This window comes from Ostrea edulis, chromosome 9 (assembly GCF_947568905.1).
Source record: "Ostrea edulis chromosome 9, xbOstEdul1.1, whole genome shotgun sequence".
NCBI lineage: Eukaryota > Metazoa > Mollusca > Bivalvia > Ostreida > Ostreidae > Ostrea > Ostrea edulis.
This window is the reverse complement of record NC_079172.1, coordinates 15,945,794-15,962,468: the sequence shown is the minus strand read 5'-3', so window position 1 is coordinate 15,962,468 and position 16,675 is coordinate 15,945,794. Positions and strand designations below refer to the sequence as shown.

Genomic DNA, 16,675 nt, shown 5'->3' with positions numbered 1-16,675 from the left:
GTGTTTAAAGTGTTTCACAAAAATGATTAAGGTTATACATTATTACGGAAGCCCATTTTAGAGAGTTTATTATTTGTTTTGTAAATAAAGATGATGGTATATTATTGTTTACGAAGGTTTCAAACAAGTTGATGGTGCAGGGGTTCCAACAGTCTCTATTAAAGTCAGCATTTCGCAGATTCTATGGTTGTTATAATGATCTAGTTCGTCAATACAATCTGATATGTTTCGTTTACCTGATCAGAATAAAGGGCTCACGGCGGGTGTGACCGGTCGACAGGGGATGCTTACTCCTCCTAGAAACCTGATCCGTGTTTGCCCAGCTATGTATTTTGTATTGCTTATAGGAGTTATGAGATTGATCACTGTTCGTTGTCTTCACCTTTCTTTCAAACGAAATGGATATCGATCTAGGTTTATTATACATGTATATATCACATTTCAAGTATTTTTTATTTGAAAAATTATTCTAAAAAGTTAAAGGACAAGGTACGGTTTTGGTCAAAATCTGCCCTGTCCTGGAAACTCACAAAAATGCTAAATCTGGTACTTGAGAATGTGCCATTTATGAATATGACCATTGTTATCCTTTATCTTCAATAACAGCTCTAATATATTCAACGGAAAACCCCATATAAAATTGGTGACGTCGCTCACTTTGACGTTAATTTTGACGTTATACTTAAACGAAAGCTCTTCCCAAAAGTTATATGTATATATGTATAGTCAAGCAATGATTTGTGACGTTCGGCATTGTAGGGGGAAAAAAATTGTACTACACATAATAGTATCAACTTTCAAAATATATTGAAATTATTGGTTTTGTTTTGATACTGAATTTGATGATAATGAAAGTAAAATCTGGAATGCTGCACAATGGCAAAAACAACGTTGCGATTAACTGTGTGAAGCTAAAACGGAGCAAATGTATAATGTTTAGACCATCAGATGAATGAAATAATTATAGAATCATATCTTACAGCTATATAGTTCTATTGTCTCTCTTAAAATTTCGTTTGTATGAAGGAATTTTAAAAAGATTTATTTTTGTTTACATTTTCATTAACTGTGTAACTGTTGCGTGCATTCGGAAGATAAATGGCGATAAAATTAAAGGGTCTCTCATTTAAATCACCGAATGTTATACGAAGTTCGTAGCGTCATCTATATAATTTCTCATGAAATGGAGTACACTGGAATTCCATCCTGACTTTTATTTGATTGATATGAACGATATTCCGAGAACTTTGAGAATATCAAAATAGTAGATTTGATTTTAGCTTATAAAGCGCAATATACCGTATTAAAGTTTACACTACAAAATTTTAGGAATGCATAAGATACATAGATTCTAACAATAAAATTAATCTGTTTGCGCTTATAAGATTATAATTCCAATGTTATTTATTACAATTATTTTGATTGGACAAAAATAAAGCTGAACAAGAGTTTATACAGCAATAAATCTGAAAACGCGATGTATTCATACACGCCTGAAAACAAATAACATAGTGCGGTGAAACTATTCAATTTTTTGCAATTGTTAATAAATTGAATGAATTGAAATTATAAGATTAAAATATTCTTTTTGAAGAATTTATAGATGTGTAAACTCCGGACATTTCACTCACAAACTTTTATTTAGCTTGTGAGTAAACTGATGTCTGGAGTTTACACATCGATAAATTCTTCAAAAAGAATGTTTAATCCTATAGTAATTCATTCACAATCTTACATGTATCTGCTTTGTACATTGTGTTTTACTGGTCATATATATATTCACCAAAAACGGCAATATTTAATGAAAAACAAGAACCACAAAGAACACACGAAGAACATTTATATACGTGTATGTACACACGCAAACACATATCTCTCTCTCTCTCTCTCTCTCTCTCTCTCTCTCTCTCTCACACACACACACACACAGCAACACATACCTCCTCCCTCCGTCTCTCTCACAAACATCTTATCTTTCTCATACACAGTCACACACGCTCTCAGCCTCCGTCGCATATTCACTTTCTCACACGCACTCTCTCTATCTCTCAAACACACGCATGCGCGCGCGCATTCACCCCCAGACTAGATATAGCACACCCTCGCCTTCTCTCACTCTTCCACATCATTGTCATTTCCATCACTGTCTGAACCGTCAATGACGTCATGGATGTCCGATGCGTCTTCAAGTGATGTTGTCCAATTCCTTACCCCCTTCAGTGACTCCTGATGCCGTCCAAAAGATAAATACCATATAACGCTGGTGATATGGCCGCACATTCCTACAACTCTTGTTCCAGCTTTGCATTTGCAATACCAACCATCAATATCTCCCTCGGTGTAAGTGATCCAACATTTGTACTGTTTAGCTGATATATGGCGACTTTGGATCTTGGCGCACACCATTCCTTCAATTTCGTCACTTATAAGGATTTCAAATCCACCGTCTACGTCCATGTGCTCATGAGTGTAGGACTTAGCCATGCGAAGTTGGTACACTCCCAGAGTTAGCTGACGCAATTCAGTGTCGTTGTACTTTGGAAATTCTGGAGTAACATTCTCTGAATCCACTTTTGTCCAATTAAACCCTCGTCTGTCAAGCCCTTCATTTTCCACACGTTCCTGTAAAACACAGCAACATTCGACAATTCATAAGCAAAATAAAACTGAGGTTTCTTAATTTAAAAAATATATAAACATATACGTATCTTTCAGAATTTTCACACTGGATATGGTATGGATATTGATGTATGTATATATTAACCTGCAGTGTATTTAATCTCTGTGAAAGGTAAACCATTTTCGCTGCAATTTCTTGGTCCTCCTCTGATGACACGCTAAGTGGTGGTCTATACTTATTGCAAAGAGCTGCTACAATTCTCACATAATCACCGATGAATGGAATTTGCGAGTTTGGCAAGGTTTTTGCCAAAAACTGCCACTGCTTAATGCGCCCATTAGCTGCTTCAACAATCCACCTGACCTGGAAAGACAAATAAAACGTTACGCATACAGTAAAACATTTTTTTCATTATTTCATATACCTTGTATTTCATATCTAAAGCTGAAATGTGATTATGACATAAAGGAGCACAATCAGCTCGTATTTATTGAGAATATGAAAAGCATTAAAGTACCTTTGTCACAACTCTTGACTTGTTAGAATCAAGCGTGGACAGCTGTTTGTCTCCTCGTGTCATGAATGCTGGCATCTCCATCCTTATTCCAAGATCTTCCAGAACATCCTGAGCATCCCTAAATCCGCGATCAACAACAAACACATCGTCTTCTTGCAACCAGTTCCGAAGTTCTTCAGCATTATGGCAAATCATGTGTTTCAGGATGTTAGCATCATTATTTTTGGAGTCGGCAAGATAGGGTCCAAGGACCGATACGATGTATCCACTTGTAGTAACAACCATCATTGGTTTAATAAGGGGTCGGTGCTTATGCATACTGTAGGACCGCCGCGCAAATGCGAAATTGGAACTTTTTTTAATGTAAACGTACGTTCCATCCAATACTAAGATCGCAGGGTTTGAGGTGATGTCACCACTCAGAAGATCTCTTGCCAGTTGACGGGTGTGGTTTTCAATGACCTCCTCACGTGTAATGTGTTGAAATCCCAGGTTGTATGGAACGAAGTCTCTTATAAGAGCTGTACTAGCAGATACAATAGCCCGTCGTACCTGCAAAATTTAACACCTGTGAAAATTTCTTGTCCCTTTTTAAGTACATGTGTATATCAATGTTGGTTTGATATGAATTTATACAATTTTCATAAGAATTATACATAAAACGCTTACTTGAGATTTGGTCATCTGAAATAGAACAGCCAGCATTTTGTTGGAAAGCGCTGATCGAAGCTTCATTAACAGGATGCCTATGCAGGTCCTCTTGCTCCGATTTCTAGATGAGTTGATACTGGCAACTGATGAGACAATGTCATGGAATTCAAGACGAGAAAACCCTGTCAGTACCCTATAGTCTTCATCACTCATTCTGCAATCATCATCAAAGTCAAGCCTGGATTGTTGTTCAAATGCTTTATCACGCAGGTACTACAGAAAAAAAACATCATCATAAAAAATAATGATTTTGACCTATTATTTTAATTATAATATATATACATGTTCATACAGTTATCATTTCAAGCTGAAAAAAAGCTACCTTAATGAGATCAATGATGGATGTTTTGTTCAGTGTTGTGTTGTCATTGGTCCTGATTTGGTGTAAAGCTTCATCATTCATTTTCTCGCTGTCTAGGTGTCGTATGCAGCATCTTGCTCCAGTTGGAATGATGATTTCTTTCTGGATAAACACAAACATCCGAACATGATGTGAAACTGTGACAAGCTTCGGTCCTGGTTTCTTGCAAACAAAGCAGTAGCCATGGCTCTGCGATGATGATGGGATAGACAAGGGAATAGTCGGAGGACTTGAAAATGGAGACTTTGTGCGCTTCTGTTTTGGAGACTGAAATGTGGGGTCTTTTTTTTCGTCTTCGGTGGCTGGTCTAAGAAGCATAGGTTGTCTTGTATTGGACTCCTTTATATTCCGACACTTATGTCGACATTTGTTGCAAATACGGTCTGTTTCTTCCACATCTAAAGAAAAGTGTTTCCTTAATGTGGACAGAAACAAACCAACGGGACGTCGTTCGTCTGGAGTGGTCTTCTTGTTACATAAACAACATCTATATTGCCTTCCATCCATCCTTTAAAACAAACAAGTACATTAGTACAATTATAATACTTCATAGACTTGCACTTTTTATATAAAATATATTTTTATATAAAATTTATATAAAATCCGGCGGGGGGGGGGGGGGGGGTCCCTTTTTGATGAAGTACATTATTTATATATATACTGTATGTAGTTTTACATGCAAAGTTCAATTTATTGGCTGCCCTTCTTTTTTAAAGTGACAGAGAAAGGTACTTGATATGAAATTTGAAGTGGTGAAATGAATGCATTGAAGGATTAACCTTTGCCCCCTTCCCTCCCCCCTTTCCCCCTCTCCTATCCGATTTATGGTTTTAATGTTTGGGCAAAAGCACATAAAATTCTTTTAACAATAGGAGTAAAACATATGTAGCAAAATGCCTTCCTTGCCGCTTTTAAAAAGAAAAGGGTATATTTAAGAAGTAGCCTACAAATCTAAAAAAAAAAATTATATATATATATATATATATATATATATATATGGCCGAGTGGACTTACGCACTGGTTTGACAATCTTGCTAGGCGGTGGGTGCCGTACGTCACTGGTTCGACCCCGGGCTGGGGCGAAAATTTTCAGTACCTAGTTGTGATTATTTAGTGATTTATATATATATATATATATATATATATACATATATACATATATACATATGTAGTTTGCAAAAAGAACAAAACGTTTACATAGCTGTCTGAAGAGGCAGTAAAGCCGAAAGTGCTAACAGTGAAATGAGTTTTGTGTTTCTTAACTTTTATTATTGTATATATATATATATATATATATATATATATATACTGTATGTAGTTATATGTATATATATATATATATATATATGATAATAGAAAAAAAAAATAAAAATGTTTCATAGGTACAGATAAATAGAAGAGGAAAAAAATATACCCTAACACACGGGTTTCGAACCCGCACCGATGGTGGTGAGATGTTAAAGGTGGTAGAGCGCTACGCTCTAACCACTCGGCCACGGAGTCCTGTATCTCCTCAGTGAATTATATGTATATTGACTATAAGTTAACAGGGAGGAGGGGGGCAATGTTTCATAGGTACAGATATATAGAAGAAAGAAAAAACAACAAACACACACAAATAAAAGAAAATGACACGGATCAAAAATTGTCTTATAGAGAAATGATATGTATTATTTCCTATCTATTGACTACACTTGACAGGGGAGGGGGGGGGGGGGGGGGGGGCAAATGCTTCATAGATACAGATTAAAGAGACCTTTTAAAAGTGTCTTTAAAAGATGATCTATATTTGTAATTATTGCATGCAATGGTTACAAAACTATTTCGTTTTTTGGGGAATATACGTCACTGATTTATATTGCCGTCTGCTGTTCATCGTACCAAGGAAGTTTCACGTTATCAAGTAAAATATGCACGCATGGTGAAATATAATGCTTTAAAATTTTCACCATCAATATTGTTTATATAAAGAACCATTGATCATTATATAAATTACTTCAATGCGACTTACCTGGTATTTAATGAGAATTCTCACGAAGCATCTGTTGCTCCTAGGTATACCCCATTCTGTTTACACTAACCATAACGACCAAAATGGCATCCGGTACATACGATTGGCTTTAATTTATCCGGAATTTATTATCATTATTTCAATAAATGACAATAGATAATAATTAACACTAACAAATATTATTTTGGAATCAATTTAATACCCAAATAATTCTTATATCCTCTTCCGTTGCTAAGATGTCTGCATTGATTACCGCAAATCACGTCACGATGGCGATTTTGTAAACATCTTTAAAGTGATATTTTAACCCTTCTTCCATCGTCGCCCGGAATGAAACTGAGAGGAATTGTCAAATTTCTCCGAAATTTTTAATTCATATAAAAATTGTCCCGGGCGACAGGGGAAGAGGTGTTCAATTTCACTGATTTATCTATACAAAACCTATGAAAAATCCATAAATTGCTTCATAACCCTTACTTTGTTCGATTGTGTACTACGCATGCGCATACATGAGTTGATTTTAATATGCTTTTAAGAATAGATACGGAGTGCTCTTTCAGAAAATAGACAAAAAAATATCAGGGACGCGAATTTAATTTTCCCCATAATCGCCGGGCAGAATTAGGCCTAAACCGTACCTACTTCTTTGTGACTGTGCAAAATTAAGATGCTTTAGATTACAAAATCAACATGTCACTGGTTTGTTTGTAAACATAAAAAGACTGGAGTCTTACATACCACAGAGGTAAGGCTAAGATATTACTTCTTTTTTTTCTCTTGCAATCTGACGGACAAATTTTGACTGTCAACATTAAATGATATATATTTGTAATGTTTAACATCAAAAAAGGATTTTTTCCTTCAAAAATCGTGAACCAGTCCCTTGGGTATCCTCAGTAGTTCTCAATCTTTAAGATTTCAATGACCTCTGTGCTTTTCATTATTGAAAACCTGGGTATCTTCTGTAGTTCGTATCAGTTGTAGTTCTGATTCTACATACATGTAATGTCGTTGTCCTTTGTAGTCCTCATTCTTTATGACTCGTGTGTCCTCTGTAAAATTAATTCTTTAAGAAATGATTTATCATCATCATTTGGGTTACCTTTACTATGAAATTCAGCAAATCTAAAATAAAAAAAAAAAAAAAAAAAAAAAAAAAAAAAGGTTTGTTAGGACGCAGGAACAAGATATCGATATGGTTATTGGACTTTTGCATGTGTTTGATGTGGTATGTTTTGAATAAAAGTTTGAAATCCTTCCACTGGTCCTGCATTCCATGTGACGAGAATTACGACTAGCAAACATTGAACATATAACCGTAAAAATACACAGATTGTGCTGTAATTGATACTGGTTACGATAAGATAAATTCATACAAATTTTCTTTTATACAATAGAAAAAAGTCTAAAGAGCTCAATTAACATGATGATGGATCACTTAGATGCCAGGAAAAAGAAAGCGAAAATTGTTTGGAGAGATTGGGAAGAGTTGCAAAAACCTGGAAAATGGCACAAAAACATGATAAAAGATTGGGTGAGAACTACTTTCAATCCGTTGGAAGTTATACTGTCCGTTAACTCTCTCGGAGCTTAGAATCCGCGAAATTACAAATTCACCTTGAGGATTTCCAGATAGTAATTGTCACTGAGGGATCAGAATAATTTGATCATCTACAGTACAATAGGCAATGTTCTCTAAAGTGACCCCAACAAGTCACTGTAGCACAATAAGAATGAAATTCATAGACTGAAGTTTTATCAGAGACATTTATAAATGTCTCAGGTTTTATGCTTTTCGTACTGAGACATGATTTTCTACTTCTGAATATTTTGTAGCGTACGTATGAAATACATCTTATTGAAAATTCCAAAGATTGAATTATAGGTATCAGAAACAAAAGAGCAGTAACTGTGATGTATGTGAGTATCATTATACTATCTTCAGTACGATCACCCGCACGACCAAGACGACCCGATCGCTAATCTGCTGCAAACAATGATTGTGCATGATAAACAAGGGAATCCTCACACGGTAATTATACTCTCTCTCTCTCTCTCTCTCTCTCTCTCTCTCTCTTTAGCCGACCAAACCTACTAAATGAGGACGTCCTCACAATGTGTAGAAGAGAATACACATATATATTATTCTAAAGGCAAAAAAGTACTATGTTAGGTATAGCTATAGGGATATCTATAAAAGTTTATCTAATACTCTCTTTTGAATTATGAAAAAAAGGTTTTTGAGAGAGAATATTAGTAAGGACATGTCCTCACACTACTTGTCCTCACTAAGCTAATATTTTGTATCTACATCTTTCACATGCTGTAGGTCACATTTATGAGGACGTAATTGTGAGGACATTTATTTGTCCTCATAGTGCAATTCTTGTCCTCACAACGTCTGTCCATTGGTTGAAATTTGTCCCCATTTTACAGTTTTACTGCCCCCCCCCCCTCTCTCTCTCTCACACACACACACACACACGCATACACATTTTTGTGGTAGAGAATCAATTATGTAATACTTTTAAAAAGTTGACATTAGAGATATACATAATAGGTACCGTTTATTCGAAACATGCTTAAACAGACAAAGTGAAACTACCTGTAAATTTTTCGAAAAATGTCCGACCACTTTCAAACAGACACATGGACATCTTCAATGTGTCCATAACAATTGTACAAAGTTTGAGGAATGTCAAGCGAGAGGAGTTGATTCCACAGTGTACATGTAGGTACTTTAGTACACGGAAGCCCGCCATTCACCATACTATAAGCCGGATGCACGTTGTGCAATCCTGCCAAATATTGAGAAGTTAATTTGATATATTCCAGTGAACTTGAAATGAAAACAAAAGACATGTGCAGTTTTTTCCCCAGCTGCTTCATATTTGGACATTTTACTGAACATAAACGTTTACAAAAAGATGATGACGTCGGCTTCTCCGTTATCATTGTCCCGTATATTTAGGTGCATGTAGCGATGTTCCAAAACCACCATATATTAGGTGCATGTAGCGATGTTCCAAAACCACCATATATTTAGGTACATGTAGCGATGTTCCAAAACCACCATATATTTAGGTACATGTAGCGATGTTCTAAGATCACCATATATTTAGGTACATGTAGCGATGTTCTAAGATCACCATATATTTAGGTGCATGTAGCGATGTTCTAAAATCACCATATATTTAGGTACATGTAGCGATGTTCTAAGATCACCATATATTTAGGTACATGTAGCGATGTTCTAAGATCACCATATATTTAGGTGCATGTAGCGATGTTCTAAGATCACCATATATTTAGGTGCATGTAGCGATGTTCTAAGATCACCATATATGTAGGTACATGTAGCGATGTTCTAAGATCACCATATATGTAGGTGCATGTAGCGATGTTCTAAGATCACCATATATTTAGGTACATGTAGCGATGTTCTAAGATCACCATATATTTAGGTACATGTAGCGATGTTCTAAGATCACCATATATTTAGGTACATGTAGCGATGTTCTAAGATCACCATATATTTAGGTGCATGTAGCGATGTTCTAAGATCACCATATATTTAGGTACATGTAACGATGTTCTAAGATCACCATATATTTAGGTACATGTAGCGATGTTCTAAGATCACCATATATTTAGGTACATGTAGCGATGTTCTAAGATCACCATATATTTAGGTACATGTAGCGATGTTCTAAGATCACCATATATTTAGGTAAATGTAGCGATGTTCTAAGATCACAGGCATATAGTGTTCATGTCTCTGTTCTGCGTATGATCAATTTTTAATCCAAAGCAGGGTACCGAAAATGAGTTGATGTTACAAAGATTTCAACACTCTCCTTTGAAGTCAGCATTTCACAAATTCTACGTGTATAATCACTAGAATGATCTTATTTGCAAATGCAACCTGTCTTTGGTCAAATGTTGTCTGCATCTGACGTGTTTTATACTTTCTTCACATACTGATACATACATAGGTTGTTGGTTTTTTTTTTTGTTTTTTTTTTTACACCAAATACTCGTTTCAATGGCAACCTATAGTGAAAATCTTTAAATACGCACGTTTTTATGTTATTGCATGTATGCATTTAATTTCAACGTAAAATACTGTAAGTATGAGTACAAAGGGAAAGTTCATGACAGATATATGTATGTATTTTAGCAAAAATAAATTTCTATAACATATTTCAGAGTGTCCACTGCCCCTAACAATTCATACTATAACATGTATCTCTGATTAAACACCCAGTATACTATGACGTGTACAAAGAACAGATTAATATGCAGATTCAGTTCTGTGTATTAAATGCGAGAAGTCTCTTTTTATACAAGTATTCTTTATGATATTGTGTTAAGAACTCTAACAACTTTTAAAATGTAAAGAAAATTATTTTTTAATGCTTGCTTCTTGTTTTGCTTCTTCTATTCCATAGCCAGAAGGGATAGATACATCAAAAAAGATATCCGCCCGAGCAGAAGATCATGACGGCCATATTTATCCTAAGGTAATGTGAACATCTTAAAGATATGTAATGCACTATATATTAAGATATGAACATAACTATTTAAGATAATGCAATGCACTATTTGGCCCACATTTGAATGATAACATCTCGAAATTTTGGGTTATATCCAAAGCATATGGCAGAGTTTTCAAACAAAACATAATGAAAGCATTCCATCGATATAGATAAATACATTTTGTACAGGGGAAGAATTGAAACCAAGATTATGTGCCAACCTCCAATGCACCCCAAAAAGAATTTAATTCCATTCGTGAAACATAAAAACTGAATATAGTCTGATGGATGAAGTCGCGATGACAGCCATAAAACTAGAACTATCCTCACAAGCATTCCGACCAAAGTTCATTGAAACTATAAAGTTATTAATTCTTAATTTTGCACATATAAAAGTGATAATAGCATGAAACTATTTTCTTTCGTAAAAAAAAATAATGTTAGTTTAATTAATCAATAACAAATTTATCTGGTAGTAATGAAATTAATATTAGGAAGAAATAAATTTATACGATATTTAGACATACTTGGACATGATATTCACACCCGTGAAAATTTCTTTATCAACCGTGAACATTTCTTTATCAGCTGTAAGGTATTCTCCATAAGATAAGATAATTATGCCACTTAGAAGTAGCATATTAATTTAGTTCATCCCACACAATTTGACTGGCTGAGCTACATAGTTGTTGTTAATGTTCCTTTAACATAATTTCTTACACAAAGTATTATGACTTACCGTTTGACGATTTTACTGAAATTCACTATGAAACAGAATTTAAAAAGCTTATTTAACAAGTAATAATTTCAAATTACATGTATTAGTAATTGTCTCGAAGAGAGAATTCAAATTAAAAAAAAACAACTTGCAAAACCCAAAATGAAATATGCAGATGGTTCTGAATGAATGCGGAATCGTAAAGAAACAAACTAGAAATATGATTAAAAAAAAAGAGAGAAATGAGAAGAAAAAACATTTAATTGTAAATAAATAAAAATAAGAATTCAGATAAAGAGACTACAATATAAACTGAAGATCGAATGTATATACAAATTGGGCATAGGTCATGTTTTTACACCAAGAGGAGTCGGAAGAGTGGACTCTCAAAATAAGACCATGGGGTCTTTGGAGAGAGACACCGTCTGTCAGAAATTTGTAATATGATATGCATTGAAATATGGAAATTGGAATCATGTTCGCAAAGAGATGCGTAATGAATATGTACCATGTCATTTTTAATCCAATCATTATTTCTATCCTCAGAATGATTATAATTACGATTTTTGTCTAAAACGAGGGCGGATTTCATTTCGGAAACATGGAATTTTAATCGTCTAACATCGTTACCATCAATCATTAGAATGACATGATCTGATTCACACGCAAAATGTCATAAATTGTGCGCAGGTGCCTCTCAGACATCCGCTACTCGTTCCTGATACACCCACATCCTCAGACATTTAACATCCTCATCATTCATCAGACATCTGTCGACGACTGAATATCTTCAAGTATTTTCGTTGACCCCATGGCTTGCTTAGAAAAGTCCAATTAAAGCGAAAATCGGGGAATATATACCGTAAAAATTAACGAAGATATGGATGCATTGCAAGGAAAGTTAACTATTATGAAAATAATATATGGAATATGATATACAATATATAAAATTCCAATAGGCTCCTTGAAAGAAAGTGAGCAAAGTGGGACAATGTTCATCAAGGATTCCCGCGAACTGAATGATAACCATGCTTCCTAGACCAATAACTCTTGCAATATGCAGGTTGCACCACTATTAATTTTGTATATATGTTCTTTCCAAAATTACTCACCTTTGACCTGTCCCTGCTCCCTTAACGTTGACTTCTCAGAGGTTTTACTTTCACATCATGTAGTACTGTTCTTCATAAACATTAACACATCCAGCAAGGCATGATAATTTGTTTACATTTAAATCAAGCACTTGATAAATCAGCTGGTTAAAAGCCAATTCACCAACATCTACAACAAAAATTCCAAAACAAAAAACACAAAAAAAAAAAAAAAAAAAAAAACCAACCTCAAATCCTTCTATAAATGTTTTTACTCACAAAATATAAAACACTTTACTTGAATTTACACCTCACAAAAATTGAGAGCCTACCTGTTAAGGAAAGTCCCATGATATATTGTACAAGGAAAGTTCCAGGAATCAATTTCTTTCGGCTATGGTTTGTGAACCTCCAGATAAATAAAGAGGTATATTTGCATTTTACTTATGTACATGCTACATGGACGAATTTCAGAAACTGCACACTCGTATATTAAATGAACGAAAGTATACAAATTATTAAGCTTGCTTAAATTTCCTTTATATTTGGAACTACGTGTAACTTATGACGATGAACCTATGGTGTGAAAACACGCAACGAATTACAGTATGTGGTTATAATTACCATAATGGTAATTAATAACACATTTGTCGATTATAAAAGGAACTGTTCAAGGAACAGTGAATTCGTTCTAAATTGAAGGTATGCCCATTGTTATAGTAGTTGTTATTTAACCTAGGAGATGAATATAGACTGTTGTCCCTAAAGAAAGCAATGTCGCTTACCTACAGGTATTTCATCACGGGAGGAACATGACGTTGTGTTATTGGGTTACAACAGAAATGAGTGCAGATTGTAGAAGCTGCTTTGCAGTATCCAATAAAATACCTTTCTATTCATTTCCTTTCTTAACAAAACAGGGAGTGGATCTCAAATGTTTTACTAAGTCCAATCGTTTGTTGTTTTATGACCAATATTCTGAATATGTATCAGATATAGATATTAATTGCAGATGTAGAGATAAAAAAGTTTTTTTTCTTCTTCAGGAATTGAAGGATGGCCAACATTCAAAGGTAAAAGTAAATTTCAGGTCTTACTCACTGAAAATATGTTTAAAACAAGTTCTGATTGTTGAGAGGTGTTTTTTTTTAATATATCAAGTAGCATTGTTTAACCATAATATATTTATCCACTATTTACCTAATTTTCGTTTGTATAATAAGATTTATAATGATGCAGGACAAAAGGAATTTTGCTGAGAGGGTTAGACTATGGGAATATGCCTACGTACCGTACTCTATTAACTCAGCATGTAAGTAAACCAAAACATCCAGAGTATATCTCTAATAATTCAGAGTAATTTAGAGTACAATAGAACAATATATCATTACATAATCAAGTACATAATTTTGAAAATTAAAAGGTTGTCATTATATGGCAGTCCTCTGCCTTTTAACCTTGGTCTAAAAGTAGATTGGTATAAGGCTATTGTAGATAGAGTATATTTTTCTTGCTGTTCTGACCTTCTTTCTTCTTTCTTTATATTTTGTGAGTTCTTGCTGTATGGATACTTGTAGGTTTACCCCATATCCACTGGTTAGGTTGGAGTGTAGGAATTTGAAAAATCTTTATCTAATGTCTACATCTTATGAATACATTGCTACATGTACATGTACCATATATAGGAAAATATAACCAATAGTACTGACATCAGAAAATATAACCAGTAGTACCGACATCAGAAAATAATATCGGGTTTTGTTTATGTCACAGCTAAATTATAATTTAGTTTTTAACTATTGTGTGAAAATATGAACCCATTCCCAACCCCGCTACCCATAAGACGGCATTTTTTCATTTAATGTAAGTAAAAACATTCAAAATCAACTTATTTTGACTTGAAATTTTACAACAAACATATTGAAATATGTAGATCTAAACCCAACTAAATGATAAAAAAGAGAAGAAAAAGAAACGCCCTGCCACCGTCCATGAACGTTTAGAACGACCATCGTACATGTTCAATCACGTATACCAAGTTATGTCAAAGTTTGAAATGTTTAATAAAAATAACCACAGCTGTAAAACAAAATAGGACGTCGAGTCTCTATACCATTTTCTTACGATATAACTGACATGTCGAGTCTCTATACCATTTTCTTACGATATAACTTACATGTCGAGTCTCTATACCATTATCTTACGATATAACTGATATGTCTAGTTTCTTTACCATTATCTTACGATATAACTGACATGTCGAGTCTCTATACCATTATCTTACGATATAACTTACATGTCGAGTCTCTATACCATTTTCTTACGATATAACTTACATGTCGAGTGTCTATACCATTATCTTACGATATAACTGATATGTCTAGTTTCTTTACCATTATCTTACGATATAACTTACATCTCGAGTCTCTATACCATTTTCTTACGATATAACTTACATGTCGAGTCTCTATACCATTATCTTACGATATAACTGACATGTCGAGTCTCTATACCATTTTCTTACGATATAACTTACATGTCGAGTCTCTATACCATTATCTTACGATATAACTGATATGTCTAGTTTCTTTACCATTATCTTACGATATAACTGACATGTCGAGTCTCTATACCATTATCTTACGATATAACTTACATGTCAAGTCTCTATATCATTTTTCTTACGATATAACTTACATCTCGAGTCTCTATACCATTTTCTTACGATATAACTTACATGTCGAGTCTCTATACCATTTTCTTACGATATAACTGACATGTCGAGTCTCTATACCATTTTCTTACGATACAACTTACATGTCGAGTCTCTATACCATTTTCTTACGATATAACTTACATGTCGAGTCTCTATACCATTATCTTACGATATAACTGACATGTCGAGTCTCTATACCATTTTCTTACGATATAACTGACATGTCGAGTCTCTATACCATTTTCTTACGATACAACTTACATGTCGAGTCTCTATACCATTTTCTTACGATATAACTTACATCTCGAGTCTCTATACCATTATCTTACGATATAACTTACATGTCGAGTCTCTATACCATTTTCTTACGATATAACTTATATGTCGAGTCTCTATACCATGTTCTTACGATATAACTTACATGTCGAGTCTCTATACCATTATCTTACGATATAACTGACATGTCGAGTCTCTATACCATTTTCTTACGATATAACTGACATGACATTGTTTAAATTGAATATATCAGTCCCGTACAGGTTTTTTTTTATACATAGATAATTATTAAGTACATACAAACCAGGTGAAACCATAAAAGAAACAGCTGTCTTTTTAAATCAATAACAAACGCAAATATCAATAGAAAGAGAACTTCAAAGGTGTCTGAAATGTTTTTACTTTGAGAGGAATGAAGGATAATCTTTTTTCTGCACTGTCCATAAAACTTTCATCTCCAATTTAAATTCTTTTATGTATCGGAATGCACTGGCGTAAGTCTGCAGTACAGGGTAAAGATACGTGAAGTTTTAAACATTTAAAAGGTTTGATAGAAATCAATCTCTAGGTTGTGACCATACTATATTTATTTATGTACAATGTCTTTTGTCTTCATACCTTTCATGAAAAATAGAGGTTTTCAATTTGTTTTTGTTATATACTTCATTCAAATTCTATCAGTTTAATATATGCATACTCTTTAAAGATAAAAGACAATTTATGTCTAAATATCTTGACAACCTTCAATCAGAATTGATGCCATGATGCCAACTTACATGTACATCAACCCAGACCGACCCTAGATTATGTTAAAAAATAAGATGGACGTAACTATATCTTTAAATTTACACAGCAAATTATCACAAATTTCTTTTTAAATCATTTTAGTTACTAAAGAACAGAGGGAAACTATAAATTCGGCCATTAAAGAATTTGCCGATAAATCTTGCATTTCATTCGTCCAAAGGCAGAATACCAATTGGATTGTTCTTCCACACAGAGTATATCTATACTTCACATACGGGTGAGTATCCTGTAAAACGTCATTAAATATAGCAAATATACATGTACATGCAATTGAAAACACATGACGTATTCCTTTTGAAATCAGTGACA

General features: G+C 34.0%; 2 protein-coding genes across 2 annotated transcripts in view; one reads left to right on the top strand and one right to left on the bottom strand.

Annotated features, from left to right (window-relative positions):
* Positions 1-16,675, top strand: part of LOC125658034 (zinc metalloproteinase nas-36-like) — a 36,098-nt gene that overhangs the window by 3,229 nt on the left and 16,194 nt on the right. The window contains exons 2-7 of the mRNA XM_048889074.2: positions 7,618-7,754; positions 8,166-8,252; positions 10,672-10,743; positions 13,614-13,640; positions 13,807-13,879; positions 16,448-16,583. Of these exons, the coding sequence (XP_048745031.2) occupies positions 7,618-7,754; positions 8,166-8,252; positions 10,672-10,743; positions 13,614-13,640; positions 13,807-13,879; positions 16,448-16,583 (532 nt within the window). The remainder of the gene's footprint in view (positions 1-7,617; positions 7,755-8,165; positions 8,253-10,671; positions 10,744-13,613; positions 13,641-13,806; positions 13,880-16,447; positions 16,584-16,675) is intronic.
* Positions 480-4,828, bottom strand: LOC125645656 (uncharacterized). The gene is made up of 5 exons (XM_056148644.1): positions 4,171-4,828; positions 3,807-4,061; positions 3,138-3,689; positions 2,765-2,983; positions 480-2,622 (listed from the first exon to the last, which is right to left on the bottom strand). The coding sequence occupies exons 1-5, from the start codon at positions 4,714-4,716 to the stop codon at positions 2,113-2,115; spliced, it is 2,082 nt and encodes a 693-aa protein (XP_056004619.1). The 5' UTR covers positions 4,717-4,828; the 3' UTR covers positions 480-2,112.

Excerpts from the sequence above, each read along its gene's own strand:
- LOC125645656 (XM_056148644.1), bottom strand. The coding sequence starts at position 4,716 with ATGGATGGAAGGCAATATAGATGTTGTTTATGTAACAAGAAGACCACT. Across the intron at positions 4,062-4,170 it reads CCATCATTGATCTCATTAAG|TACCTGCGTGATAAAGCATT; the intron begins GTAGCTTTTTTT and ends TTTTTTCTGTAG. Across the intron at positions 2,623-2,764 it reads AGAGATTAAATACACTGCAG|GAACGTGTGGAAAATGAAGG; the intron begins GTTAATATATAC and ends TGTGTTTTACAG.